Source organism: Cherax quadricarinatus, chromosome 2, assembly GCF_038502225.1.
Source record: "Cherax quadricarinatus isolate ZL_2023a chromosome 2, ASM3850222v1, whole genome shotgun sequence".
NCBI classification, from domain to species: Eukaryota; Metazoa; Arthropoda; class Malacostraca; order Decapoda; family Parastacidae; genus Cherax; species Cherax quadricarinatus.
This window is the reverse complement of record NC_091293.1, coordinates 62171475-62198803: the sequence shown is the minus strand read 5'-3', so window position 1 is coordinate 62198803 and position 27329 is coordinate 62171475. Positions and strand designations below refer to the sequence as shown.

At 42.7% G+C, this 27329-nt stretch overlaps 1 protein-coding gene across 3 annotated transcripts in view; it reads right to left on the bottom strand.

The window, feature by feature from the left end:
- Positions 1–4372: 4372 nt before the first annotated feature.
- Gasp (Chitin binding Peritrophin-A domain-containing protein Gasp) overlaps positions 4373–27329 on the bottom strand; it is a 30343-nt gene continuing 7386 nt past the window's right edge. The window contains exons 2-6 of one of the 3 annotated variants that reach the window (XM_053785202.2): positions 7934–8161; positions 7461–7652; positions 6877–7090; positions 5702–5889; positions 4373–5283 (exon numbers count right to left, since the gene is read on the bottom strand). In XM_053785202.2, the coding sequence (XP_053641177.1) occupies positions 5712–5889; positions 6877–7090; positions 7461–7652; positions 7934–8161 (812 nt within the window). In that variant the 3' untranslated portion in view covers positions 4373–5283; positions 5702–5711. Of the gene's footprint in view, positions 5284–5701; positions 5890–6876; positions 7091–7460; positions 7653–7933; positions 8162–8789; positions 9024–27329 lie in introns of all 3 variants that reach the window. The other 2 variants (XM_053785120.2, XM_053785275.2) reach the window with 2 other exon arrangements.

Sequence of the window (27329 nt, the reverse complement as noted above, 5' to 3'; positions counted from 1 at the left end):
TCCACCATTGTTCCTCATCATCCTGCCAGCAATGGGTTAGCGGAACGAACCAATAAGAAAGTACTTGATGTATTGAGAGCCACTATCAATCCCAATAGTGAAACTTGGGATGAAGTTATACCTGATGTGCAGTGTGCTATAAATTCTGCTTACAATGTTTCTATAGGTGACACTCCACATTATGCATTGTATGGTGTAGATAAACGTTTGCCTTATGAGTTGTTATATTCTAATCCGAAACCAAATTACAACCCTGATGATTTCGTAGCAACTCGTACCAGCTTAGCTCAAAGTGTTTTTAGAAGAATCCGTGAAACACTTCATAAATCAACAGCTGAATTTACAAGAGTCGCAAATACTCGAGTAAAGCCATCCAAAATCAAAGTAGGTTCGAGAGTTATGCTGACTAATTTTAACAAAACGTCTGCAATGCCAAAGCTTGATCAAAAGTTTGTTGGTCCTTATCGCGTAGTTGAACATATCACTGGTAATAAGTATAAGGTTAGAGAGATTAGTACTGGTCAGTATAAAGAATCGCATTTGGATCATATGAAGTTAGTATGTGATGATAATGATGTTCCAACCCAGACTAATGTGACAGACTCTGACAATCCTCCTGATCCTGTACTCTCTTCCTCTGATACTCAGTCAGATGATCAACCTGAATGTCGTTATTCCCTACGTACACGACAGGTATTGAGAAATCCTCAAGTATCATTTGTAACTTCCAATTCAGATTTGCCTCAAATACAGCATGAGTTAGCCAATGCTACAGAGTTTGATCCTCCCAGAGATGACACCCATTCTGCATATGCCAATCTTACCCTAGCAGAGTTGGGGTTAAATGTAAATAACCTGTATAGATGAATAGTTACAGTATCAACTTATCAGTATTCAAGAATTTTTTTTTTGTGTTCATGTTCTCTCCGCATTCTGAGAGTTAACAGTTAGATTTGCGTGCACCGAATCTGCCTTTCTGTTAAACACTCTTTCTTTGTATATATTCCTTCCTCAGAATCCGTAGATCACATGAATACAGATCGATCGATCAAAATTTTTGTTTTTATCACGTGTAATCTCAATGTTGAGTTCGTTGTTCATTTGTTGAGTTTTAAGTTGTACTATAGTATACCTTGTATTGCATTACAGTTTCAGTTACGTACGCTTTCATTCTAATGTTCTACTTATGTATCTATAATGTTTAATGTTGTGTACTTTGACATTGTATAGAATCAGCCCAAGCCGTATACCTGCCATCTCTAGTTTGTATTAGTTGTATGTCGGGACGACATACGTTAGCGTCGCCGAGCTCTCAGTAGTAGTAACCAGTTACCAGTAACCAGTTACCAGTAACCTGTCCGTTGACTCAACGACCAACCGTCTTGAGTCACGGTCTGTGCTGAGCTGACACTATTTTCAAAAGACCCACTACGGGGTACTGGCCAGCCGGCTAGTCAGTTTTACGAGTGTAACCAAGGAGACAGGTAACGGCTGCGGGTTCTCTCCACATATCTACGATTATACGTTATAACAGCCTACGTGAGTATTTCTACCCTAATCCACGTATCGAACTCCCACATGATAATACAACACTGTGTGAGGGTGATACAACACTGTGTGAGGGTGATACAACAGTGTGAGGGTGATACAGCACTGTCTGAGGGTGATACAACACTGTGTGAGGGTGATACAACACTGTGTGAGGGTGATACAACAGTGTGTGAGGGTGATACAACACTGTGTGAGGGTGATACAGCACTGTCTGAGGGTGATACAACACTGTGTGAGGGTGATACAACACTGTCTGAGGGTGATACAACACTGTGTGAGGGTGATACAACACTGTGTGAGGGTGATACAGCACTGTGTGAGGGTGATACAACACTGTGTGAGGGTGATACAACACTGTGTGAGGGTGATACAGCACTGTCTGAGGGTGATACAACACTGTGTGAGGGTGATACAGCACTGTCTGAGGGTGATACAACACTGTGTGAGGGTGATACAACACTGTGTGAGGGTGATACAGCACTGTCTGAGGGTGATACAACACTGTGTGAGGGTGATACAACACTGTGTGAGGGTGATACAACACTGTGTGAGGGTGATACAACACTGTGTGAGGATGATACAACACTGTGTGAGGATGATACAACACTGTGTGAGGGTGATACAACACTGTGTGAGGGTGATACAACACTGTGTGAGGGTGATACAGCACTGTCTGAGGGTGATACAACACTGTGAGGGTGATACAACACTGTGTGAGGGTGATTCAACACTGGGTGGGGGTGATACAACACTGTGTGGGAGTAATACAACACTGGGTGGGGGTGATACAACACTGTGTGAGGGTGATACAACACTGGGTGGGGGGTGATACAACACTGTGTGGGAGTAATACAACACTGGGTGGGGGTGATACAACACTGTGTGAGGGTGATACAACACTGTGTGAGGGTGTTACAACACTGTGTGAGGGTGATACAACACTGTGTGAGGGTGTTACAACACTGTGTGAGGGTGATACAACACTGTGTGAGGGTGATACAACACTGTGTGAGGGTGATACAACACTGTGTGAGGGTGATACAGCACTGTCTGAGGGTGATACAACACTGTGAGGGTGATACAACACTGTGTGAGGGTGATTCAACACTGGGTGGGGGTGATATAACACTGTATGGGAGTAATACAACACTGGGTGGGGGTGATACAACACTGTGTGAGGGTGATACAACACTGGGTGGGGGGTGATACAACACTGTGTGGGAGTAATACAACACTGGGTGGGGGTGATACAACACTGTGTGAGGGTGATACAACACTGTGTGAGGGTGTTACAACACTGTGTGAGGGTGATACAACACTGTGTGAGGGTGTTACAACACTGTGTGAGGGTGATACAACACTGTGTGAGGGTGATACAACACTGTGAGGGTGATACAACACTGTGTGAGGGTGTTACAACACTGTGTGAGGGTGATACAACACTGTGTGAGGGTGATACAACACTGTCTGAGGGTGATACAACACTGTGAGGGTGATACAACACTGTGTGAGGGTGATTCAACACTGGGTGGGGGTGATACAACACTGTGTGGGAGTAATACAACACTGGGTGGGGGTGATACAACACTGTGTGAGGGTGATACAACACTGGGTGGGGGGTGATACAACACTGTGTGGGAGTAATACAACACTGGGTGGGGGTGATACAACACTGTATGAGGGTGATACAACACTGTGTGAGGGTGTTACAACACTGTGTGAGGGTGATACAACACTGTGTGAGGGTGTTACAACACTGTGTGAGGGTGATACAACACTGTGTGAGGGTGATACAACACTGTGAGGGTGATACAACACTGTGTGAGGGTGTTACAACACTGTGTGAGGGTGATACAACACTGTGTGAGGGTGATACAACACTGTGAGGGTGATACAACACTGTGTGAGGGTGATACAACACTGTGTGAGGGTGATACAACACTGTGTGAGGATGATACAACACTGTGTGAGTGTGATACAACACTGTGTGAGGATAATATAACGCTGTGTGAGGATGATACAACACTGTGTGAGGATGATACAACACTGTGTGAGAATGATACAACACTGTGTGAGGATAATACAACACTGTGCGAGGGTGATACAACACTGTGGGGGTGATACAACACTGTGTGAGGATGATACAACACTGTGTGAGGGTGATACAACACTGTGTGAGGATGATACAACACTGTGTGAGGATGATACAACACTGTGTGAGGATGATACAACACTGTGTGAAGATGATACAACACTGTGTGAGGATGATACAACACTGTGTGAGGATGATACAACACTGTGTGAGGATGATACAACACTGTGTGAGGATGATACAACACTGTGTGAGGATGATACAACACTGTGTGAGGATGATACAACACTGTGTGAAGATGATACAACACTGTGTGAGGGGTGATACAACACAACACTGTGTGAGGGTGATATGATACAACACAACACTGTGTGAGGGTGATACAACACTGTGTGAGGATGATACAACACTGTGTGAGGGTGATACAACACTGTGTGAGGGTGATACAACACTGTTTGAGGGTGATGCAACACTGTGTGAGGGTGATATAGCACTTTGTGAGGGTGATACAACACTGTGTGAGGACGATACAACACTGTATGAGGGTGATACAACACTGTGTGAGGGTGATACAACTGTGTGAGGGTGATACAGCACTGTGTGAGGGTGATACAACACTGTTTGAGGGTGATACAACACTGTGTGAGGGTGATACAACACTGTGTGAGGATGATACAACACTGTGTGAGAGTGATGCAACATAGAACTAAGGGTGAGTGAATTCAACAATGTTCTGGGAGTATTTTATTTACAAAATGCTTAATAATATTGTACAACTTAACAATATACAACAGACATGCCGTAAACGGCTTACGGAATACACAGAATACAATAATGCAAACAGGCATCTTGTGTATGCTGATTGTGTACAAATTTGTAATTAGTCAAAGCCAGTCAGGTCATAATACTGATCAGTTTACACCTCTAAACACTGTTATGATCTCGTTTACAAATTTTATCATAAGACAAGCTTGACTAGGAGGGATCTCTGAAGGTAATGTTATGAGTGAGAGGGACATGGACCAGCCTAGTCTCGTGGACCAGCCTAGTCTCGTGGACTAGCCTAGTCTCGTGATCCAGCCTAGTCTCGTGGACCAGCCTAGTCTCGTGGACCAGCCTAGTCTCGTGGACCAGCCTAGTCTCGTGGACCAGCCTAGTCTCGTGGACCAGCCTAGTCTCGTGGACCAGCCTAGTCTCGTGGACCAACTTAGTCTTGAAAAATGGACGACACTGATTTTTTTTTACCAAGTTTGGGGAGAGAAAATATTGGAATATGGTAAGCTAGACAGTGATTTATCTTAGAAAACGAAGCCTCGAAAAGTGTCTTGATGTTTGTGAGGGGGGTTCTTGATCCAAGGAATTGGACGTGCCCTCCCCTTCCTTGGATCAAGCGTAATTGCCTCCCATTCCCCTGGCACTCTATGACTCCTTCGCATTTAGCGCTTCCCCGTGATAATGAGGACTTGTTAGACTTGAGAAATTTGAACCCGGTTTATATATCACGAGAAGTGTCTAGTCTGCGGCGTGAAACATTCCCACTCAGAACAGTCACGTCCTGTACTGCTGATGCATCAAGTCATCTGTTTTACAAGCCAAGGCCGCGGAGAGTTCTCACATCTAGGTCGCCATAATAGTCTTCACTGTAGGCAGAGAATGTGTAAATTAGAATCACATAGGATGAAATGGTCTGGGTTGGTTTAAAAAATAACCAACAAACAGTATAAATTTCAGTCTTTTAATTACTGAAAATAATATATATAACTGCACCGTTCTAGTTGTTATTATTTGTGAAATGCTAGAAAAAGAACTATGAGAATGGAGATTACGTTCATGCAAAGTACTGCATATGTATATGAAAACTATCAGAAACCAAGATTTAAGAAAGGAGCTGAGAGCTTAAGATGGACTCTGAGGAATCTATGACTTGCTAAGCGTACAGAAAAACAGACTGTAGAGTTATGGTGCCAAAAAGAGAAGTCCCAGTCGGGGGAATATTTTCAGAAATATAAGTCAAGTCTCTCAGAAGGTGGCGTCGGGAACTGATGGAGTAGGCCGCACCTGGTGTCACTTAGGCCTGAGTCGCCGTATCTGCCGCAGCATCAGCAGCGGCGTCAGCAGTGGCAGCAGCAGGGCGGCGGGGACGATGGGCGGAGGGGGCGCTGCCTCCATCCTGTAGTCCCAGGTTGCCCAAGAGAAGCTGACTCCGTCGGAAGCTGTCCAGGTCCAGATCGCCGTAGTAGTCCTCGCTAAGGGAGTCGTAGTCTGGGGTTAGGCTCAGCGGACGTACTCCCGCAGGAGCGTCGGCCACGCCCACGTGAACCTACGCAACACCCATCCACCAAGCCTCACTCATCTCCCTCAGCAGACACTCAAATGCTTCTCAACGCGAGCAGTGGTGTGGAACAGAGTATTGCACAATGGTTTTTGGTTGAACAGCATTGAGGCCCACAAAGGAAAGTGAGCGTGGTCCAGGGAACAGGGAGCTACGTGAGGTCAACAGTGTCAACCAGAGAAGACTTGTGGCCAAAGATTATAAGTGAATGACCCCATGCAGGAAGCGATTTATGTGCTTCGTGATGAATAATGGAATGTTGCATGACTCATGGTTCAGTGCTAGAGACTTGACTACAGTTATGTTCACCGTCAAAATTCTGAATTGTACATGCAGTAAGAGTATTAAAAAACACAATGCAATGAATAATAGCAAGAATGAAACCTAACAGAGGTGAAAGAACAGTATATTTGTGTGTGTGTGTGTGTATGTGTGTGTGTGTGTGTGTGTGTGTGTGTGTGTGTGTGTGTGTGTGTGTGTGTGTGTGTGTGTGTGTGTGTGTGTGTGTGTGTGTGTGTGTGTGTGTAAAATTTGGCTAGTGCGGAACAATGCAGTGGTAGCGAGGAGTGTGGGTGCAGTTGTGTCAGCTCATGCAATTACTTGGTGGATGCCAGTGAGAAAGAGGAACATTAACAGAGGAGAGCCAGTCACAGAGAAACACTAGTTACTGTAATACGCTCAACTTTTACTATGAATTACTTCTGTATTTTTATACAATATTAGGGCAAGCAAAAATTATAGTTAAATAATAGAATTACAAATATGATAAAGAATACTGTACTCAGACCATGTGAAACACATAAATTTTACACACACACACACACACATACACACACACACACACACACACACACACACACACACACACACACACAGCAGGACATACAGATCATTAACTCACCACCCGGGAACATCCTCAGGGTCTGAACATTGGCCGAAACCGTCCTGGTTGCCAATCTTGAAGACCGTACCAATGGGGCAGCCGTACTCGCGAGCAACACCATCAAGGCAAACGAAGTACTGGCGACAGTCCTCATGGTGAGGGTGACGGGAGAAGGAGCCAGTGGCTGTTAGCTCACCAGCAGCGGGACACGCGAAGTCCTGCTGCATAGCGTCTGTCACGGGTAGAAAGGAAGTTATGAGATTTATATAGCACTTTGACCTCAGATGTGTCACAGGTAGATTGTGCAGCTGAGAGATAAAACGATGATGCGGGCGCAGTTAAATGTGTCTGTGTGATTCTAACCGAATATTTTTCCCGTTGTTCAGCTTAATATTACATTCAACGAATCGTCTAATTAAATGTAACTCGTCCTGTTTTATTAGTAACACAAGTATAAAGCTGCCAAGGCAGGCAACTTTATTCTTGCTAGATGCCTAGTCCAAGCAAAATTGTTGCTCGTTTGATTGTGTGAGATTATTTGCACATAAAGGATAAAACGTATGTTAGCGTCTTCAGTTTAATTTTAATGTACTGGAGCTCACCTCTCTGGGCCTTGCACTCGGGGATGTTGTCCATCCAGTTACACACACGAGACTTCCTGTCATAAGCGAGGCCAGGGGTGCAGGCATACCTGGAAGCCTCACCATCCCAGCAGGACCAGAAGACGGAGCAATCGTCAGGATCAGGGAAAATTCCGTAGAGGTTGGGGCAGTGAGGGGTGGAGATGGCAGGCTCTGTGAAGGTAGAGGAGATATTAATAGAACAAAAACACCAAGAGACGTCCTGGCTATTTTCACTGTTATCAGATATTTCACTTATATCACTCACATTATTAGGTCAGTAACTTGTGTTGAGTTGGTGTAAAAATTGTATATTTGGTTGGCACAGCATGCATTGTAGAGCCCAACCCATGCAGTTTGTACTATGGTCATGCAGTGAACAAATAAGTATATAAGAGGCTGGACATCGGGATTGAGAGACCCAGTGACGCCTGGCTGTGACATCGTCGTCCTACCCAGCTCGGGGCGATCGGTGCAATCCACGGCGAACAGGTAGTTGCAGTTCTCGCGGGAGTCGTTTTTGTTGTCAAAAGCCAAGCCGTTACCACAGAGACGGAACTCTGGGGTTCCATCTTCGCAGCTCCAGTAAGCGTCACACTGAGTAGCGTGGGCGAAGAACCCGTTGTCTTTGGGACAGTCGAAGTCCTCATACGCGAAGTCCTGCGCCGACTCTTGTGCCAATCCTGCACACATCCACAAACAACCCTCTCCGCATTAGTAAAGGTAAAGGAATGCGAGACGAGGAGAGGAGATAGGTAGATGTTTTAAAAGAAAAATGAATAAAGAGCGCCTGTTGCCTCTGCTGCTGTGATGATCTGCGTTGTTTTCTGTTCCCTGTATTACTGTGTTGCCTGAGTATGTGAGAATGTTGGCATTTACTAGACTATGGAGGATACTCATTTGTTTCCGAACAATTCATCCTCACATATTCATGAAACACGCTGACAAATTAGGGAGGAAGCAGTTGACAGAGCCCACCATTACCACTATCTTTATATTACACAAAGCTGTTATCCCAACGTGTCACAAGCAAAGAAAAATGTGCCGGAAAGTAAGTGGGAAAAACTGAAATATGAACACCGGTATCCCGTGTTTGCTAGACTCTAGTCCCGATTACCAATTAATTCATGTTGAAAAGTGTTGACTCTTCATTCCTGTCAGTGTCACCAATACCCGTAACCAAAAGACATGTGGTTCAGTTTCAAGTTGGAAGAGGTCAATGTGAGTGCCATAAACCGTGAGTCTTCCTGTAGCACGTGGTCCACCTGTACCATGGTGTGGGCGTGTGTGTAGGTAAGTATGTGGGCATACCCAGCTCTGGGCGGCCGCTACAGTCAACATTGTGTCTGTAGTCGCAGTTTTCTCGTAGGAACTCTGAGTCTGAAGCGTCGAAGGCGAGCCCGTTGCCACAAGTCTTGAGTGTGGCTACACCCGCGTCGCAGGAGTAGTACTTGTCGCAGGAAGTTGCGTGTGGGAAGTAGCCGAAGTCTTCTGGACACTGCCAGTTACCGCTGCCGCCAGGGTCCACAGAAGACTCCTGGGCTCCTGTAGGTGCGGAAGCCGAGGTGGGGCGGGAAGAGGATGAATACAAGTTAGTTAATAAAGCAACATGCATGTAATATTCTGGAGGGAGACGAGGTGGGAAGCGAACTGCAACAATATTGACATATATTAGCATGCAACGAGAAATCTGGAAAAAAAAAGTAATCCATGCGGAAATTACATCGGCAGCAGCTGAAAGTAGCGAGGACTGTTTACACTTTGGTGATGCCTCATGCAGAGGAACATAAACACTGCTGGAGCGAAGGATGAGACATACATTAATGAAGCAATATTAATAATGCAACAGGAACAATTCGGAAGATATTTTTTAAATACTGATGGAAATTATGTTAATAAAGCAACTCTAGTTATCCAGTTACAATATTAGTTCCAGTAGAGAGGAAAATCACTCGCGAAAATAATTAATGCAATACCAACAACATGGAACATGAATGCTATTAATAATGAGGAAAAATATTTATAAAGCATTTATAGTCCTACAGTTAATGTTAGTTTCAACAAAGAATATTATGGTCAACTGCAATAATTATTGTATTACAAGAACTTGAAGCAAAGATATTTGGTTAAAAAGTAGACGATTTGTCTAGTATATTACTGATACACGAAGCTCCAAACATTTATATTAATTATCAGTACAACAAAGAGCTTGTAAGTAATGTTAATTCTAGTTTTATTCTGAGGGTCGAGTTGGCTTGTGGTAACACTACGTACATACACCAGTTAGTAATAAAGAGGAGACAGCAGTCAAGGTCGTCGTGATGTTACATTTACCCTCCTTGAAGTAAGTTTGCTTCTCATTATCCTGCAGCAGCAAGTCTAGCTCTAGACGCAGGGCTGCAGCATACCTAGCTCTAGACGCAGGGCGGCAGCAAGCCTAGGTCTAGACGCAGGGCTGCAGCATACCTATCTCTAGACGCAGGGCGGCAGCAAGCCTAGGTCTAGACGCAGGGTTGTAGCATACCTAGCTCTAGACGCAGGGCGGCAGCATACCTAGCTCTAGACGCAGGGCTGCAGCATACCTAGCTCTAGACGCAGGGCGGCAGCAAGCCTAGCGCTAGACGCAGGGCGGCAGCAAGCCTAGCGCTAGACGCAGGGCGGCAGCAAGCCTAGCGCTAGACGCAGGGCGGCAGCAAGCCTAGCGCTAGACGCAGGGCGGCAGCAAGCCTAGCGCTAGACGCAGGGCGGCAGGAAGCCTAGCGCTAGACGCAGGGCGGCAGCAAGCCTAGCGCTAGACGCAGGGCGGACGCAAGCCTAGCGCTAGACGCAGGGAGGGGTGAACGGCCGTAATAGGGAACACGACACTGAAACATCTGGGATTTTCTATCCAATTATGATTTCTGATGCCACTATAAACAGTAGGGAAACAGATGGTGACACACGTACGCACGCACGCACGCACACACTCACTACACACACACACACACACACACACACACACACACACACACACACACACACACACACACACACACACACACACACACAGGGCCAGGAGCTGAGTCTCGACCCCTGCAACCACAATTAGGTGAGTACACACACATACGCTCTCTCTCTCTCTCTCTCTCTCTCTCTCTCTCTCTCTCTCTCTCTCTCTCTCTCTCTCTGTCTATCTATCTATCTATCTCTCTCTATCTCTCTCTCACACGCACACCACATTATTATTATTGTTATTATTATAATTATTATTATTTTATTACTATTATTATATTCAGTGTTAAAATTTTTACTATATACAGTGCTACCGACACATAACTCTGAGGTAGACAACGATAAGAAGCTCAGAGATAAATACACTTCACATAATTGACATATACACCTGTGCTTCCCTTTATTAGCACCTGCAATCTGGAGTGTGATGAAATTGTCCTGTAACTGAACGAACGTATCTATCAAGTGGGTTCAGTCGCTTGGTGTTATATATATATATATATATATATATATATATATATATATATATATATATATATATATATATATATATATATATATATATATATATATATATATATATACACAGTGTGAATCACGCTTGTTCATACATAAGCTAACTAGTCACTTTATGCACTACTGTAAAACATGCTGGAAGGTAAGAAAGTATTATTTAAAGGTTTATAGAACATCAAATAGATGGTTGTTTTATTGGGTGAAACACCTCTTCACCTGCTCCACGCCAGTCTGCTTCAGTCTCTTGATAGAGGGACAAAAGTAATCTCTTGGTGTATATACACTGAAAGATACTTACTTCTCTATGATTGCACAACCTTGCTCCCAACGAGATTATATAATTAAAACTACTGCACAGACCAGTACTGCTAGTAAGTCATGCAAATACGTATTAAAAATACAGCAGTACAAACTGAAATGCAACTTTGACACATTGATGTATACATTCCATTACAACACTGACATACTGATCTACACAGTAGAGCACTGACACACTGATCCATACACTGCACTGTAAAACTAGCACACTACACTCACACAGTGTGAGAGGCCAATAATGAAGAAACTTCTTGCTGGATGGAGTGGAACGACGTGGCCATAGCCAGCTCCCTCTCCCGTGTTTACTCCAGGTGGTGAAAGCTTCAATAGACACAGTTTAAAAAAAGAGAAAGGTAGAGACGATTTCAAACCCTACATCAGAAAGGTCATTCGTCTTTATGTTTTTTTATCCATCTTTACGCTTGAAGGATGAATGACATTATCGACCCCTTCGAGAGTGATCCTCATTACCTTGACTTGTTCTTGTGGCCACTAGAGTTAAAGCGGAAAGCAGATAATTGTTCAGTTTCTCCGGCTGAGTGAGACGGTGAAGGGTATGGGAAGGTTGAAGGCGTTGAGTGGATGATAGAGAGTGGTTTTGGAGGGGATAACAAGGGAGTCGAGTGTGGGGATGGAGAGGGAGATGAGTGTGAGGAGTTAAGTGAGACTTCAAGATGAAAACACTGAGAAAATTGGGGTCGCAGGAATGGACCACAGTAAGTCTTGAACTGTTTCTTACTTTCAAGATATTGAGAAATTCTCATGTCATTAAGAATAAAAACTCACAATACCTTAACTGGAACAATTCACCAAAAATACTCAGGAAAGAAACACATGGAGTTTCTGTCAGTCCTGGACGCATAGATAGATATATAAATAGACAGACATAAATAAACAGATGAATATACACGAATAGATAAATAGTCATGAATATATAGAAACTCAACGAGTTTCTATATTTTCATGTCTGTGTATATCTATTTATCTGTTTATTTATATGTTTGTCTATCTATTTGTATACCTAGCTATGCGTCCAGGACTGACAGAGACTCCATATGTTTCTTTCCTGAGTATTTTTGGTAAATTGTTCCAGCTAAAGTATTGTGAGTTTTTATTCTTAATAAAATGAGAATTTCTCAATACATTTTCAAATAAAATAACAGACAATGCAAGTAGCATTTTCTTCAAATAAAAACAAGACATAGTATAGGAGAACTTTTAAACAATGCATAAGGTTTACGAGACTGGCGATAAGGCTGACTATACAATGTACACCAGGTTATGAATTCAAGTCTCTCCCTGCAAGGTAATGCGACAAAAACACAGTTCTGCATTCCTGTCATACTTTGTTTTTTTTTTTTTGCAGAGGTGATATTAGAACGGAGATGCGAGCAGCAGCAGCAGCAGCAGCAACAACAACATACCAAGGGAGGGTAGTCACTTCTTGGCTGGATGATCCGGTCCTGGGAGTCGATGGCCCCCACCTTGACTGGTGAAGGCGCCTCGCACTCATTTCCAAGTTTTTACTGCTGCTGTCTTTGCAAGTATCATGATCACCAGCACTTTCCTCACTAATCTGATAACACTTCATCTAACGTCACTGGTGGTGCAAATTTCTACCTGGTGAATGTGGTGTGGCTTCTAGTATAGCTTTCACGTCCCCCACAGATGATAAATTCGATTATGTACAGCAATTTCATTCGTATACTAATATTAATTAAAATTTTCATATTTTTAAATAATAATATAATTTAATACACAATAATTACTGTTCTACACAAATCATTTCCAAAATACTACGGTAGTCTATCTACATTTCTCTTATTCGAATATTGTGACTCAATTACGTCTTATTTCGTCTTTATGCAACAGAAGAAACAGTCTTGTACAAGGGCGTGGAAGAGGTGACAAAGTTGAATCAATACCAATGTATCGAAAGAGCATTAAATATATAGTTTATATAAAGTATAATCCTAGTGTGACGGTCAGTGAGAATGAATTAGGTTGCAATCAATATTCTAGCACTTAAGTGTATTTTAATCTCAGCATTAATGGCTCACTGAAGGGAACAGTATACTCGTATATACAGTAAACTGATGATGTCGACTAAGAGGTCGACCCACACGTATTCGCCCAGTCAACACGAAAAAAAAACAGATTGTCAACTAAGAATGAGCAATCAGGGATTATTTTCTAATAAATTCAAAATAAAAATATCTCTCAGAAATGAGAACAAAGTGATCAGTCCTTTAGAAAACTTCATTGTCCTCGATGACTCGGTGTTTACAATAAAAATTGGAATTCTAGGAAAAGACTCATTTTTGGTGTGTTATTTACGGGGTTTATTTCAAAGCCAATCAACTGCATCTGTGTTTTGATGGTCACACAAATTTCTAGAACACGGAAGTTCCTTTAATGATCATTAAAGTCAATTCAGGAAATTATTTAAAAAAAGCGAAAAAATTTCCTGTGATAATATATATATATATATATATATATATATATATATATATATATATATATATATGTATATATATATATATATATATATATATATATATATATATATATATATATATATATATATATATATATATATATATCTATATGTCGTGCCGAATATGTAAAAGTGGCCAAATAGCAAGAACTCATTTAAAATTTACTCCTTTTTAAAGATATATTTTTTTTCATTAATGTTAATGAAAAATTTTTTAATTTTGCACCAAAGGAATCTTAGAAAACTTACCTAACCTTATTATAACAAGAACAATTTATTTTAGCCTAACCCAACTAAATATATTTTAGATTTATTTACAGTAATTTAATACTAAACAAACACATTGAAATATATTTTTTCGTTAGGTTCAGAATGATTTTGGCGAAATTATTGCATACACAAATTTTCACTTGTACTATGTAGCAAGATGAACGTTGCTATTTAAGCCAAGATCGCAAATTCTGCCTATTCGGCACGACATATATATATATATATATATATATATATATATATATATATATATATATATATATATATATATATATATATATATATATATATATATATATATATATATATATATATATATATATATATATATAAAATATATATATATATATATATATATATATAAAACCCAATAAAGAAACCTAGTAACTTATCGGCGTGTAAAAACTTGAAAATCTCAGACAAATAAACATGACAAGGAGAAAACTGTGACCAGCTTGTGCAATATGTGCACCTGACACTGTGTGTTACCCCCAGCACCTGACACTGTGTGTTACCCCCAGCACCTGACACTGTGTTATACCCCAGCACCTGACACTGTGTGTTACCCCAAGCACCTGACACTGTGTGTTACCCCCAGCACCTGACACTGTGTGTTACCCCAAGCACCTGACACTGTGTGTTACCCCCAGCACCTGACACTGTGTTATACCCCAGCACCTGACACTGTGTGTTACCCCCAGCACCTGACACTGTGTTATACCCCAGCACCTGACACTGTGTGTTACCCCAAGCACCTGACACTGTGTGTTACCCCCAGCACCTGACACTGTGTGTTACCCCAAGCACCTGACACTGTGTGTTACCCCCAGCACCTGACACTGTGTGTTACCCCAGCACCTGACACTGTGTTATACCCCAGCACCTGACACTGTGTGTTACCCCCAGCACCTGACACTGTGTGTTACCCCAAGCACCTGACACTGTGTTATATCCCAGCACCTGACACTGTGTGTTACCCCCAGCACCTGACACTGTGTGTTAACCCCAGCACCTGACACTGTGTTATACCCCAGCACCTGACACTGTGTGTTACCCCCAGCACCTGACACTGTGTTATACCCCAGCACCTGACACTGTGTGTTACCCCCAGCACCTGACACTGTGTGTTACCCCAGCACCTGACACTGTGTGTTACCCCAAGCACCTGACACTGTGTGTTACCCCCAGCACCTGACACTGTGTTATACCCCAGCACCTGACACTGTGTGTTACACCCCAGCACCTGACACTGTGTTATACCCTAGCACCTGACACTGTGTGTTACCCCCAGCACCTGACACTGTGTTATACCCCAGCACCTGACACTGTGTGTTACACCCCAGCACCTGACACTGTGTTATATCCCAGCACCTGACACTGTGTGTTACACCCCAGCACCTGACACTGTGTTATATCCCAGCACCTGACACTGTGTGTCACACCACAGCAACTGACACTGTCTGTCACACCACAGCATCTGACACTTGTGTCATAAGTCCTCATAAACTGCAATCACTGATAGGTGTATATGTACTGTCCCATTAACTATAAATCTAGGTGTATATCTCAGCATTGACATACTAAGAGGTGTGTATACTCACTGTATATGTATGCTGAGGCGTATATCTTTCCAGACATGCACTGATTTACTAATCTCTCAATGTACATGTAATGAAATGTATCCTCACTGATACTTTAATATCCATTCTCTGTGATGAAAGTATTTTTGATCACTAGTATGTAGGTAAATTGCTTCCGTAATAACCCACATGCAGTCCATAGGCTTCAAACTTAAACTAATGGTTCTCATCACGGCACTCACTTTTCCTCATTAGCGGGTAATGGCTCAATTTACCCATTTTTCATTGGTTGTGTTTCTGCCATGAGCTTGGCGAGAGAAAGTGACCAAGAGAGCGTGAAATTTTTCCTTTCTCCGCAAAACTAAAAAAAAAAAAAGTATTTCCACAGATTGAAATTCGTATGAAACCCGAGTGTGACGGAAATCGATCATGCGTGCAGCGTAGGAGTTATAACCCCCGATGATCGGGCGACATGAACGCTTCATACACTGGCAACACTATACACAAATACAAATAATTTGTTTCTTTCCTGTATTATACAGGTTATATAGGTTACATATAGTAGAATATTGTTAGGCACAAAAGAAAGCCACAAGCATGCAGTGCTAGTGGAGCGCTCATAACATAGGTTATACAGACTTGATCTAAGGTGGTTTTTATAAGGCAGCAGAGCAGGTGTATCTCTTGAGGGAGCAGCCAGGCTCAGATGTGTGTGTCTGCACTCCAGGTAGCAGTACTAGTATTACGCTCCAGGTAGCAGCACTAGTATTACGCTCCAGGTAGCAGTACTAGTATAACACTCCAGGTAGCAGTACTAGTATAACACTCCAGGTAGCAGTACTAGTATAACACTCCAGGTAGCAGTACTAGTATAACACTCCAGGTAGCAGTACTAGTATAACACTCCAGGTAGCAGTACTAGTATAACACTCCAGGTAGCAGTACTAGTATAACACTCCAGGTAGCAGTACTAGTATAACACTCCAGGTAGCAGTACTAGTATAACACTCCAGGTAGCAGTACTAGTATTACAATCCAGGTAGGAGTACTAGTATAACACTCCAGGTAGCAGTACTAGTATAACACTCCAGGTAGCAGTACTAGTATAACACTCCAGGTAGCAGTACTAGTATAACACTCCAGGTAGCAGTACTAGTATAACACTCCAGGTAGCAGTACTAGTATAACACTCCAGGTAGCAGTACTAGTATAACACTCCAGGTAGCAGTACTAGTATAACACTCCAGGTAGCAGTACTAGTATTACAATCCAGGTAGGAGTACTAGTATAACACTCCAGGTAGCAGTACTAGTATAACACTCCAGGTAGCAGTACTAGTATAACACTCCAGGTTGCAGTACTAGTATTACAATCCAGGTAGCAGTACTAGTATAACACTCCAGGTAGCAGTACTAGTATTGCACTCCTGGTAGCTGTACTAGTATTACACTCCTGGTAGCAATACTAGTATTACACTCCTGGTAGCAGTACTAGTATTACACTCCTGGTAGCAATACTAGTATTACACTCCTGGTAGCAGTACTAGTATTACACTCCTGGTAGCAATACTAGTATTACACTCCTGGTAGCAGTACTAGTATAACACTCCAGGTAGCAGTACTAGTATTACACTCCTGGTAGCAGTACTAGTATTACACTCCTGGTAGCAATACTAGTATTACACTCCTGGTAGCAGTACTAGTATTACACTCCTGGTAGCAGTACTAGTATTACACTCCAGGTAGTAGTACTAGTATTACACTCCAGGTAGCAGTACTAGTATTACATTCCAGGTAGTAGTACTAGTATTACGCTCCTGGTAGCAGTACTAGAATTACATTCCAGGTAGCAGTACTAGTATTACGCTCCTGGTAGCAGTACTAGTATTACATTCAAGGTAGTAGTACTAGTATTATGCTCCTGGTAGCAGTACTAGTATTACATTTCAGGTAGTAATACTAGTATTACGCTCCTGGTAGCAGTACTAGTATTACACTCCTGGTAGCAGTACTAGTATTACACTCCTGGTAGCAGCACTAGTATTACACTCCTGGTAGCAGTACTAGCATTACACTCCTGGTAGCAGCACTAGTATTACACTCCTGGTAGCAGTACTAGTATTACACTCCTGGTAGCAGTACTAGTATTACATTCCAGGTAGTAGTACTAGTATTACGCTCCTGGTAGCAGTACTAGTATTACACTCCTGGTAGCAGTACTAGTATTACACTCCTGGTAGCAGCACTAGTATTACACTCCAGGTAGTAGTACTAGTATTACACTCCAGGTAGCAGTACTAGTATTACACTCCTGGTAGCAGTACTAGTATTACACTCCAGGTAGCAGTACTAGTATTACACTCCTGGTAGCAGTACTAGTATTACACTCCTGGTAGCAGTACTAGTATTACACTCCAGGTAGTAGTACTAGTATTACGCTCCTGGTAGCAGTACTAGTATTACACTCCAGGTAGTAGTACTAGTATTACACTCCTGGTAGTAGTACTAGTATTACACTCCAGGCAGTAGTACTAGTATTACACTCCTGGTAGTAGTACTAGTATTACACTCCTGTTAGCAGTACTAGTATTACACTCCTTGTAGCAGTACTAGTATTACACTCCAGGTAGTAGTACTAGTATTACGCTCCTGGTAGCAGTACTAGTATTACATTCCAGGTAGTAGTACTAGTATTACACTCCTGGTAGCAGTACTAGTATTACACTCCTGGTAGCAGTACTAGTATTACACTCCTGGTAGCAGTACTAGTATTACACTCCAGGTAGTAGTACTAGTATTACGCTCCTGGTAGCAGTACTAGTATTACATTCCAGGTAGTAGTAGTAGTATTACACTCCTGGTAGCAGTACTAGTATTACACTCCAGGTAGTAGTACTAGTATTACACTCCTGGTAGTAGTACTAGTATTACACTCCTGTTAGCAGTACTAGTATTACACTCCTGGTAGCAGTACTAGTATTACACTCCTGGTAGCAGTACTAGTATTACACTCCTGGTAGCAGTACTAGTATTACACTCCAGGTAGTAGTACTAGTATTACACTCCAGGTAGTAGTACTAGTATTAAACTCCTGGTAGCAGTACTAGTATTACACTCCAGGTAGCAGTACTTGTATTACACTCCTGGTAGCAGTACTAGTATTACACTCTTGGTAGCAGTACTAGTATTACACTCCTGGTAGCAGTACTAGTATTACACTCCTGGTAGCAGTACTAGTATTACACTCTTGGTAGCAGTACTAGTATTACACTCCAGGTAGCAGTACTAATATTACACTCCTGGTAGCAGTACTAGTATTACACTCCTGGTAGCAGTACTGGTATTACACTCCTGGTAGTAGTAATAGTATTACACTCCTGGAAGCAGTACTAGTATTACACTCTTGGTAGCAGTACTAGTATTACACTCCAGGTAGTAGTACTAGCATTACACTCCTGGTAGTAGTACTAGTATTACACTCCTGGTAGCAGTACTAGTATTACACTCTTGGTAGCAGTACTAGTATTACACTCCAGGTAGCAGTACTAGTATTACACTCCTGGTAGCAGTACTAGTATTACACTCCTGGTAGCAGTACTAGTATTACACTCCAGGTAGCAGTACTAGTATTACACTAGAGGTAGCAGTACTAGTATTACACTCCTGGTAGCAGTACTAGTATTACACTCTTGGTAGCAGTACTAGTATTACACTCCAGGTAGTAGTACTAGTATTACACTCCTGGTAGCAGTACTAGTATTACACTCCTGGTAGCAGTACTAGTATTACACTCCTGGTAGCAGTACTAGTATTACACTCCTGGTAGCAGTACTAGTATTACACTCCTGGTAGCAGTACTAGTATTACACTCCTGGTAGCAGTACTAGTATTACACTCCTGGTAGCAGTACTAGTATTACACTCCTGGTAGCAGTACTAGTATTACACTCCAGGTAGCAGTACTAGTATTACACTCCTGGTAGCAGTACTAGTATTACACTCCTGGTAGCAGTACTAGTATTACACTCCTGGTAGCAGTACTAGTATTACACTCTTGGTAGCAGTACTAGTATTACACTCCAGGTAGTAGTACTAGTATTACACTCCTGGTAGCAGTACTAGTATTACACTCCAGGTAGCAGTACTAGTATTACACTCTTGGTAGCAGTACTAGTATTACACTCCAGGTAGTAGTACTAGTATTACACTCCTGGTAGCAGTACTAGTATTACACTCCTGGTAGCAGTACTAGTATTACACTCCAGGTAGCAGTACTAGTATTACACTCCAGGTAGTAGTACTAGTATTACACTCCTGGTAGCAGTACTAGTATTACACTCCAGGTAGCAGTACTAGTATTACACTCCTGGTAGTAGTACTAGTATTACACTCCTGGTAGCAGTACTAGTATTACACTCCTGGTAGCAGTACTAGTATTACACTCCAGGTAGTAGTACTAGTATTACACTCCTGGTAGTAGTACTAGTATTACACTCCAGGCAGTAGTACTAGTATTACACTCCTGGTAGCAGTACTAGTATTACACTCCAGGTAGTAGTACTAGTATTACACTCCTGGTAGCAGTACTAGTATTACACTCCAGGTAGTAGTACTAGTATTACACTCCTGGTAGCAGTACTAGTATTACACTCCAGGTAGCAGTACTAGTATTACACTCCTGGTAGCAGTACTAGTATTACACTCCAGGTAGCAGTACTAGTATTACACTCCAGGTAGTAGTACTAGTATTACACTCCTGGTAGCAGTACTAGTATTACACTCCAGGTAGCAGTACTAGTATTACACTCCTGGTAGTATTATACTCCAAACTGACCTAACGCAAATGCAAATATTTACTTAAATGTTTGAACGACCTGCTCTGTGTTCGTTATTTAGGTTTGGTTAAGTTAAGCTAACGTAAATTAACGCAGAATTATCACCCCAAATTTAAAATAACAAAGTCAATATCTTATGATAAAACATTTTCCTTGTATATACATTTTGATCATCTCCAAAAAGCCTAATGATCAATATTCTACAGAGGAATATTGCTCTAATGTAGAGGTTAGGTAAGATTCGTCAGAAAATAGGACAAATGTTTCCCGATGCGGGAGTTAGTCATACGACGATCCGCCGGTGGAGCTTTTGGTCATCTGACCGAGTCCTTCCGCTGGCTTATTGCTCCACCCCTAAAGGAATTAAGGTTATAATGCTCATAAGGTAGAGCTGACCGTGTATTTTTTTTTATGATCTGTGGTACTACAAGTTAGTGACTAAACCTTCACGGTCTACAAGAATAATGTTGACTCTATACTATGTTTCTTTCCTTAGAAATACTTGTGATGTATGGAGACGAATAAGACGCTCACGCAACACGGAAATGTTGAGATACCAACAAAGTGATGAGTCTTGAACCTCTCATGTTAATTAGGTGTTGTAAACAATTTATAGTTGTAGTCAGATTGTGAATGTATTCCATGGTGAGCAGTTCATGACTGACGTGATAACAGCCTCACAAGCAAGAGTTCTTGGACCCCAGCCTGAGAACCTGGACCCCAGCCTGAGAACCTGGACTCCAGCCTGAGAACCTGGACCCCAACCTGAGAACCTGGACCCCAGCCTGAGAACCTGGACCCCAGCCTGAGAACCTGGACCCCAGCCTGAGAACCTGGACCCCAGCCTGAGAACTTGGACCCCAGCCTGAGAACCTGGACCCCAGCCTGAGAACCTGGACCCCAGCCTGAGAACCTGGACCCCAGCCTGAGAACCTGGACCCCAGCCTGAGAACCTGGACCCCAGCCAGAGAACCTGGACCCCAGCCTGAGAACCTGGACCCTAGCCTGAGAACCTGGACCCCAGCCTGAGAACTTGGACCCCAGCCTGAGAACCTGGACCCCAGCCTGAGAACCTGGACCCCAACCTGAGAACCTGAGAGAACCTGGACCCCAGCCTGAGAACCTGGACCCCAGAGAACCTGGACCCCAACCTGAGAACCTGGACCCCAGCCTGAGAACCTGGACCCCAGCCTGAGAACCTGGACCCCAGCCTGAGAACCTGGACCCCAGCCTGAGAACCTGGACCCCAGCCTGAGAACCTGGACCCCAGCCTGAGAACCTGGACCCCAGCCTGAGAACCTGGACCCCAGCCTGAGAACCTGGACCCCAGCCTGAGAACCTGGACCCCAGCCTGAGAACCTGGACCCCAGCCTGAGAACCTGTAACCGTGTTTGTGCTCGTGATAGAAAGTTTGTTTCTGAGAGATTTACCTAGTGACTCAACCGGTAGTGAGTGTACGGAGAATGCACTGCCAATACAACAGTCTCTCTTTTCTCCTACTTATCTCCCATACATTATTTTTAAAAATAAACAAGCGCATTGATCCACCCTTCATTTCTTGCCGTTCTGTTCTGCCTCCCACTGAGGAACGAGCCCACATTAACACCCTCAGTGGTGACACTAGAATAAAGCAGTGTCTTGTGAAACAGCCACACCCACTGTACTGGCAGGCATGTGTGGTCATGCACCGCCCCTCATTCTTAAGACAATTTTCACGTTGCTAGATTCACGACACACAAATTTCAGATCATTCTGGATATTTATAAATGTGGAAGTTTGTGAAGAGAGCGTATTATGGACATAAAAGAAAAAGAAAAATAGACGAGAGAGAGAACGTGATCAAGGTAATGAGGAAAATGGAGCAGAGGAGGGCACACACGAGGAAAACAGAAGCATGAGTAGCACAATAGAGATAAAGATTGTTGCAGTGTAAGCGAGTTGAGTAATGCCCAGCACCACCAACACCAGTATTACCAACACTTACACAAACATCACTACTCTCATAATAAGTGGTACCAGCACCAGCTCCAACACTACTACCATTAACATCAGAGCCATAAGGACCCAACACAACTACTAACACCAACACCAACAACACCACCACCAGGTGGAAACCCGCGGGGTAACCAGAGGAACACTAGTTGTCTTCAGCAACCTTGACCAGCCTGGGAGGGAGAGAGTTTCTGCCAGGCTGCCTTTATCTCCTCCTCTCACCTCACTGCTTCTCTTATATCAACACTAACACTGAATTAAACACACTTTTAAACATCAACAGTGTCACGGGGGCCTGTGTAGCGTCGGTAAGGAGTGGAAGCATACATGTCAGCATTGAGATGCTCGGTGTAGCGGGGTCTTACACGGTGTAGCTAACGCACCTGTCTGGTCAATGAACCACGTGGCGCCTGCTGCCACGTGCTGTTAAAATGCTTATAGGATACGGGGCAAATATATGGTACTAGTTAGGTTAAGTTGTTAGTTAGGTTAAGTTAGTTTCCAAACCAGTTGACAGTACGAGGGTCATTAAATCCGCAATTCAAACGTACACTAACATCAAGAAAAATTTAAATCCTTATATTAAAGGATTAAAATAATCCCCGTCTGTATATACAATGGGAGATACTGTATTTAGTTTTGTTGTACATGTTGTGTGGTGGTTGTGTTTTGTTTCTGAGGAGTTGCTGATCTGGTAGTGTTGACGAGGTAATGTTTACGTGATAGTGTTTATGTGGCAATGTCTGTGTGGTAATGTTTACGTGGCAGTGTTTATGAGAAATGTGTTTTATTTGTGAGTAGCTGACATGACTGTTTACGTGATACTGTTTATTCGGTAGTGTTTACGTGGAAGTGTTCATGTGGTAGTGTTTACGTGGTAGCTTACACAGTAGTTTACGTGGCAGTGTTTTACCTCAAGGAGCGCAGGTGGAAATCTATTCCTTCCTGAGTATAACGTGGTATCGGTGTGTATATATTCTCAGGAGTATATCTGTCTGTATGCAGCAAGAGTAGAAGTGTATATACTTGAATGGGCGTACATCTCAATGTATATACACTTGGAATTAACTCCCTACATTAAAGTATTCTTGACTGGTAGTGTACTGTACATGCTATGCAGTCGTAATAACCCTTGTGTAGTCAATAGGTATTTAAGCATAACAATCCTAGCAACCAACCACCGTAGCATGTTCTTATGTTCTTAATCTGGAGACACACGGGATCAAATTGATATCTTGAAGTAGCAATGGATATATAGTATACGCCGAGAGGTTCACATTTGTTTTATTGTTAGTACACTATTGCCTAATACGTATTTTAGGGACTGAGGTGTTGTTACTGACTTGTGGTCGTATTGGTGTGATGCAGCTCTGAATGACCCTCGTGCAGTCGATACGATTTTGAGTATTATTTTGGAGGGTGAACGTCCGTAATATGGGACACGACGTTAAAACATTTTCTATTCCGCCATTATATACTTATTTCTTTCAATCTTACAAAGTGGATCACACGGTCATGTTTACACTTTCTTAAGAGCCATGATATTGTTTATGCATCCAAGAGGCGATGCATCCTCCTGTAAATCTGTATTTCAACGAGAAACAAAGAACGCTATGCCATGAGGCTGGTTTTCGTAAGTGGGAAGTTATGGTAAGTGAAAGTGCGGCGGCAGATGAGTTCAGCTGACACACGAGCACTTTAATCAACTTTAAACTGAAAGTAACATAATTACTGCTTTTGATGCTACGGGTGCTGAGGACGTGACGGGATCTCTCGTGTGTGACGCTGTTGATGTGACGGGATCTGTCGTGTGTGACGCTGTTGATGTGACGGGATCTGTCGTGTGTGACGCTGTTAATGTGACGGGATCTCTCGTATGTGACACTCTTAATGTGACGGAATCACTCGTATGTGACGCTCTTAATGCGACGGGATCTCTCGTATGTGACGCTGTTACTGGTGCTGTGAATGTCACAGCAAATCCCCTGCGATGCAACTCGGTAATCCTCAGAATCAACTATTCGTTTTATTAAAGACAATTTCTGAACGATCTAGACTTCGATTACATTGATGCTGGCGAGGGAGCTCTTGATCCAGGACTTCCAAGCTATCACTTTCACTTTCAGAAAAAAAGCATCTGATTGCCTCCCATTGCCCAGGTGGTAAACCATTATAATTACGGAGTTCCGTGATCTCACTTCTCCCGTAAGCCTCGCCGACCAACCAGTCCATGACAGTCGTTGGAGCGGTGATCACAAGGGCAGTGGTGGGGTGTGACGACACTCAGTGTTACCCGTAATACACTACACAAGAACGACAACTCTTCACCCCGTTGAACTCAAACTGAATGCGTCAGTCCAAGAGAGACAGAGGAAGCAAAAAAACATAAATTAAACCAAGAGAAATGCAAAATGTGTCTTCTCTCATGCAAAATCCAGGGCAAAAACATCGTTTAGCAGTAATGGGCTTTTGATTAAAGTAGATGGGCCATACACTGACGACAGCAAAGAAATGATTGAAATACTCAATATTCTATACGATTCAGTGTTTAATGAGCCATTAATAAACCTAAAGACTGACAGCCCAAATATGTTCTTCAAGAACGAGACGCAAACACTACAGATTATCTCCGTAATATTTCATATAACTCTAACATCACTTGGCTTCAGAGAAGCCAAGAAACAGTACTCGCCCCACTTCTCTTTCTCATTTTCATATCTGATACAAAACCATAAACCACAATATTGTATCATACTCTGCAAAAGGCACTAGAATGTGCATGGGAGAGGCATCCCTAGACACAGTCTCCAAACTGATGTCACCCATGTCTTCCAGTGGGCTACTGACAACAATATGATGTTCATAGAAGACAAATTTCATTTACTGTATTACGGTAGTCGTGATTAAATATAAACAGCATCATTGTACAAGGCAAACTCTAATTACTCAATAGAGCGTAAATCTAGTGTGAGAGACCTGGGAGCGATAATGTCAGAAGATCCCAAGCTCAAAGAGCACAACAATGTTAGTTATTATTACAATTGCAAGGAAAAATGATGACACTGATGATAACTGGTGTAGTTGATTGAGTAACTGGTGTAATTGATGGAGTAATTAGTGTGGTTGATGGAGTAACTGGTGTAGTTGATGGAGTAACTGGTGTAGTTGATGGAGTAACTGGTGTAGTTGATGGAGTAACTGGTATAGTTGAAGGAGTAACTGGTGTAGTTGATGTAGTAACTGGTGTAGTTGATGTAGTAACTAGTGTGGATGATGTAGTAACTGATGTGGTTGATGTAGTAACTGGTGTGGTTGATGTAGTAACTGGTGTGGTTGATGTAGTAACTGGTGTGGTTGATGTAGTAACTGGTGTGGTTGATGCAGTAACTGGTGTGGTTGATGTAGTAACTAGTGTGGTTGATGTAGTAACTGGTGTGGTTGATGTAGTAACTAGTGTGGTTGATGTAGTAACTGGTGTGGTTGATGTAGTAACTGGTGTGGTTGATGTAGTAACTGGTGTGGATGATGTAGTAACTGGTGTGGTTGATGTAGTAACTGGTGTGGTTGATGTAGTAACTGGTGTGGTTGATGTAGTAACTGGTGTGGTTGATGTAGTAACTGGTGTGGTTGATGTAGTAACTGGTGTGGTTGATGCAGTAACTGGTGTGGTTGATGTAGTAACTGGTGTGGTTGATGTAGTAACTGGTGTAGTTGATGTAGTAACTGGTGTGGTTGATGTAGTAACTGGTGTAGTTGATGTAGTAACTGGTGTGGTTGATGTAGTAACTGGTGTGGTTGATGTAGTAACTGGTGTGGTTGATGTAGTAACTGGTGTAGTTGATGTAGTAACTGGTGTAGTTGATGTAGTAACTAGTGTGGTTAAGTAACTGGTGTGGTTGATGTAGTAACTGGTGTGGTTGATGTAGTAACTGGTGTGGTTGATGTAACTGGTGTAGTTGATGTAGTAACTGGTGTAGTTGATGTAGTAACTAGTGTGGTTAAGTAACTGGTGTGGATGATGTAGTAACTGGTGTGGTTGATGTAACTGGTGTAGTTGATGTAGTAACTGGTGTGGTTGATGTAGTAACTGGTGTAGTTGATGTAGTAACTAGTGTGGTTAAGTAACTGGTGTGGTTGATGTAGTAACTGGTGTAGTTGATGTAGTAACTAGTGTGGTTAAGTAACTGGTGTGGTTGATGTAGTAACTTGTGCTGCTGAAGTAACTGGTGTCCTTGATGATGCTCCATAAGCTTTGTCGTACCTCTTCTTAAAGCTATGTATGGGTCCTGCCTCCACTATATCACTCAGATTGTTCCACTTCCTGACAACTCTGTGACTGAAGAAATACTTCCCAATATCCTTGTGATTCATTTGAGTCTTCAACTTCCAGCTGTAACCCCTTGTTACTGTGTCCCATCTCTGTGATGTGTGTGTGTGTGTGTGTGTGTGTGTGTGTGTGTGTGTGTGTGTGTGTGTGTGTGTGTACTCACCTATTTGTACTCACCTATTTGTGGTTGCAGGGGTCGAGTCACAGCTCCTGGCCCCGCCTCTTCGCTGATTGCTACTAGGTCCTCTCTCTCCCTGCCCCATGAGCTCTATCATACCTCGCCTTAAAACTATGTATGGTTCCTGCCTCCACCACATCACTTTCTAGGCTATTCCATGGCCTGACTACTCTATGACTGAAGAAATACTTCCTAACATCCCTTTGATTCATCTGAGTCTTCAACTTCCAATTGATGTGTGTGTGTGTGTGTGTGTGTGTGTGTGTGTGTGTGTGTGTGTGTGTGTGTGTGTGTGTGTGTGTGTACTCACCTATTTGTACTCACCTATTTGTGGTTGCAGGGGTCGAGT